General features: G+C 58.4%; 1 protein-coding gene across 1 annotated transcript; it reads right to left on the bottom strand.

Moving 5' to 3' along the window:
* Window positions 1-1000: 1000 nt before the first annotated feature.
* LOC308635104 (cyclin-dependent kinase 5 activator 2-like) lies at window positions 1001-2103 on the bottom strand (the record flags this gene model as incomplete). Its single annotated transcript, XM_081269359.1, is given in 2 exon segments — window positions 1001-1989; window positions 1992-2103. Coding segments are annotated over 2 exon segments (1101 nt in total).
* Window positions 2104-4650: the final 2547 nt, after the last annotated feature.

Genomic DNA, 4650 nt, shown 5'->3' with positions numbered 1-4650 from the left:
ATAAATTAAAAGGGGAGAGGGATAACAAGAAACCTAAGGATAAGGAAGAGGGACGCCCCTCCCTCAAAATAAGTAGAGTTTTCTTTCTCTTGCCGCCCGCCCACTTGAGGCATCGCCGCTGGGGTGTTCTCGCAGGTTGATTTTGCCCCAAATCTCAGCCTCCTGAAAGAAGCCAGCAGTCCCTCCACGCCCCCATCCCCCGCCAACTCCCGGCATGCAACCTGTTGGAAAAGGTGGGGAGAGGCGGTGGGGGTGGGGCAAGGGGCCATTCTGGTGGTTGTCTGGTCGCCTGGGACTGCAGTTTCTTGTCGCACCTCAGTTGGTCCAAATTAAAAACTAACAGTCCCTTTGATCTGGGGAGGGGGATAAGGGGTCTCAGTCAGGGGAAGAATTGCAAGATGATACAAGCAGAGGGGGAAGGCAAACAGGAGGGGAAATATTCACACATGACAGGAGCAAGGAGAAAGAGATCAAGAAGGGAAGATGGGGACACAGGTGCAGGAGAAGAAACGGGGGCGATGGGATACAGTCAGGCACGGGGGTAAGCTGGAGATGGAAACACAGACCCAAGGAACGGTGAATGCAAAGGTAGAGGGAGAGATGAAAGTGCAGACAGGAGGAAAGATGAAGACTCAGAAAGAAGGTGAAGAAATGGGGGGGGGGGCAGGGGAGATGGACTTACAGACACGCACGGCAGGGAAGGGGGAAACCCGGCAGAAATGAAGAGATAAGGACACTGACAGATGGAAAGGATGAGGCTGGGGTGGCCTTCCAGTGTTCATCCCCCATTCCCAGCCCACGCCCAGCAAATCCAGACACCGTGGCCTCTGGTGTCCTAGCCTCCACCTTCCCCTGCGGGACAGGAGCGGCTCCTCCTCCGCCCAGCCCAGAGTGGCGGTAACACCGGCGGTGGCTTGAGAGTCCCGGGGGCGGGGGAGAGGGGGGGTCCGAGTTTGTGTCGGAGACTTGGGTGGGGGGCGGGCACGGCCCCTGGGTATCCCTAGCGGTCCAAGTTCATAGTCCAGTGCTTGGCTCCGGCCGCGCAGCTATCCCTGGCGGCCGAAGAAGCTGTGGGCGCGCTCCCACTCGGTGGACCCCTGGCGCCGGCGGCAGCCTCGCCCTCATTCTTGAGGTCTTGAAAGACTTGCGTGAAGAAGTGGGGGTCGGCGTTGAGCCGCAGCATCTGCGGGCTGAGCCGCTGGATGAGGCGCAGGCAACGCTGCCAGAAGCGCTCCTTGTCAGGCTCCACGAGGAAGGGCTTGAGTGGGTAGGAAATCTCGTTGCCCATGTAGGAGTAGGCGAGGTAGAGGCAGGTGAGGAAGGCGGCCTGCAGCTCGGCGGCCGACGCCAGCTCGTCCCCTCGCAGCGACTCGCGGCACAGCAGGTACACGAACACCAGGTTGGCGGGCGTAATGAAGGCCTGGTCTTGCCAACCCTGCAGCAGCAGCGAGCGGTCCACGCCGCGGAACCAGCCCACCAGCTCGCCAGGGCTCAGCTCCTTGAGGCGGTAGCAGCGTCGACACACGAAATCGCCCAGGCAGCGGAGCAGCTCGCCTGTGGACGCCTGCACGATAACCCTCCGCGGCGAGCCACCAGGCACCGGCTGCGCCGCCTGCGGGGCTGGGGGTAGTGGCGGCGGTGGCTTTCCTCCACCCGATCCTGGCGGCGGGGCTGCAGCGCTGCCCCCCGACGGTGGCTCGCAGGTGGCAGCAGCCGCGGGCACTGTGGGCACTGGCACAGCCAGGGGCTTGGTAGCGCCACCGCCGTCGGGGGGGTCCCGGCCCTTGCGGAGAAGGTTCTCGCGGTTGCGTTGTTGGACTAGAGGGTCAGGACCGGTGGACGCTGGCTTGGGCGTCACCTTCTTGCTGCCTTTCTTCTTCTTGGCAGATGCGGCCACCAGGCGCTTCCAGGTGAGCGCCGAGATGAGCACGGACGGACGCTTGAGCCGACTCTCGCCTTTGCCGCCCTTGCCCACTGGCGGCGCCCCTAGCCCCCCAGCGCCTCGTCCCCCGCGGGCGGCGCCTTCTTTTTCTCCTCCGGCAACCCGCCGGGCCTCCGGCCCTTGGCCGAGGAGGCAGGGGAAAGCGACAGCACCGTGCCCATCCTGCAGAGCGGGGCCGGCGCCCGGGCCCCGGCGGGAACCGCGGGCGGCGCCGCTGCTGCTGCAGCCCCGGGGGACCCGGCGGTGGGGGGCCTAGCCCTGGGCCGCGCGCGCGGACAGGCGGGGGAAGGAGCTGCTTTGCTGTTCGGCGGCAGATGCTCAGAGTCTGAGCTGCGCCAGCTGCAGCGTCAGCCCCACCCCTTAGGCCCCTTCTTTCTCCCCGCCGCGCCCCGCCTCACGCAGCCAATCCTCACCGAGCTGCCCTTCTGATCGGCAGCTCCTCTGACCAATAAGATGTCAGATATCAATCTCAAATCCCGCCTTAGCTCCCACCCTCTGTCCTGGGTCCTTTCCTTTCACTCGAAGGGGAAAAGTGGGTAAGGGGCAGGAGGTGGCCTTCGTTCAAGGGTCCCTCTCTGGGTCAGAGGTAGGGCGTGGGGAGAATGGTTGCTCCCACCACCTTCTCCAAATCCTAGGGCGGTGGATCAGCTTGTTTTGATGTACTGGATTCGCGGTAGCAGAGAAGCCATGGGAACAGTCTTTCCTTTCCCCGCCCCCATCTATGTGTAGGAGGGCAGCGTGGCAGTGAGTGCCCTCATCCAGAGGCGTAGGTCCCAGCTCCTTGGCACTGCACTGGTTTCTCCAATCTGGCCGTCGGGTCGATTCAGCGCCCCCCGCCGCCACTATGAAGGACTGTCAGCAGGCACATTATTGCTCTGCCTGTGAGGGGGTGTTGGCCGATGATGAGACTTCCTGCAGGTCAGAGTCTGCCTTCTTGGGGGTCTTTGCTTCAGGGGAGCAAGACCCTCAGAATATGTCCCTGCAACTGAGCCTGCGGCTGTGGTCCCTGGGCAGCTCGTCTTGCCTGGTTGTCCCCACCAGCACACACTGATTCACATTTGGGTGGGTGATGGATGATTGATCCCTGGGGAAACGCTGAAAATTGGGATCAGGCTTGGACAGTGGACATGGCTTCCTGTGTGGAAGGAGGCCTAAGAGGGTTGGTCAACCTCCACTCCAGTCCAAATTGAGGTGGGTTTTCATCCTGCTGCACAGGCCCTGCTGCCCAACTTCCAGCTACAGGCTGTTTGGTTAGGTCCTACCCATTTCTCTCTGGGTCTGTCTGTTCCCTCCTCAGTGCCCACCAGATCTTTGTCCAGGAATTTGAACTCTCTGGGCCTTACCTGCAGGTCCTGAGCCCAGCTAGCTCTATGTGCCTTGTAGCACCCGTTTCCTGGTCTGCTCTCTGTAGCTTCTCAACACAGGAGACTTCTATTTTTTTAAATGGCCTTGTAGGTGGGTATGAGCCTGATGGGGAGAGAAGACTGTCTACAGGGTAAAATCCTCAGAACTTTCCCTGGAGTTGCCTCTATGTGCCTCATGGACCCACACAGCTCCCAGGATCCATTGTTATGAAGATCAGTTTGTGCACACATTCAAATGTGTGTGTGTGTGTGTGTGTGTATGTGTGTGTATGTGTGTGTGTTTCACTCTAGATAGGCTTTTCCAGAATCTTTGTGGGCTGCAGGTCCAACCACCAGAAGCCCCAGCTTTTCTTATCAATTTCCCGGCCCCTACTCATTCACACCCTCCTGGAATCCTGCAGCCTGGCTATCTTGAGTACCATGGTCACACTCAGACTTGTACCTCCTCCCTGACTCAGTACCCAGTGTGTACCTTCTCAACAGGATTGTTCCTGCTCTCTTGGATCTGATTTTTATTCTTTTGCAGCCCAAGCTGGCCTGCTCAATCTCATTCTCTCCACAGTTGTAGGGAAATGTTCCTTCTTTTCAACTCCTGTAATTGGCCCCACTTCCTCCTACAAGGCCTTCTGAGTCAGCCTTTATCTGACACCCAAGGAACAGTTGGCTCACCGGTAGTTAAGGACAGGCCCCACAGAGACTGAGTTGCGCTGGCAGAAACACTGGGCACGTGAATCTGAATGGCACGTGGGTCCTCCCAGCACTGCTCCCAGGAGTCCCTCATTGACGTAAGGCCTATTGCTGGTAATGTTTAGAACAAGATCTTCCCTGCAGCACCACGGACATCACCACCATGGTACCCCCACTCCAGGCCCTGTTGTGACCTCTTTTGTTCTCTTGATCAGGATCAAGAACTGCCTCCTCTGCTTCAGGATCCCGAGACCATGTACTTCCAGGGGTCTCACTCCTCACTCTTTGCCTTGCCCTGCCTCAGACCCTCTTTCTGCCTCACACACAATTCCTCTCTCCTCAATTTCTGAGCTCCTGCTCTGGCCAGAATTCTCTCTCAGACTACCTACCACCCTGCCTTCTGTCAAGTTCTTGAAATCCCCGTTTCTCCAGGGAGTCTTTCTAGAGTTATTGGAGGGAACCAAATGCTTTGACTTCAGCCTCTACAACCTCTTACACTCAGCAGCAGCTGCTACCTAACAACCTGATTAAGGGCTAGACTCTGATTTCCATTATGGAAATATGGATAGAATTTTTTGGAGGAGGTGAGTACAGGGTATTGAACCTGGGGTGCTTACCATTGAACTATACCCCCAGTCATTTTTTTAATTATTATTT

Source organism: Spermophilus citellus (assembly GCF_964194105.1).
Source record: "Spermophilus citellus genome assembly, chromosome: 16".
NCBI classification, from domain to species: Eukaryota; Metazoa; Chordata; class Mammalia; order Rodentia; family Sciuridae; genus Spermophilus; species Spermophilus citellus.
The sequence above is the reverse complement of the archived record's forward strand: the minus strand, read 5'-3'. Positions and strand labels throughout refer to the sequence as shown.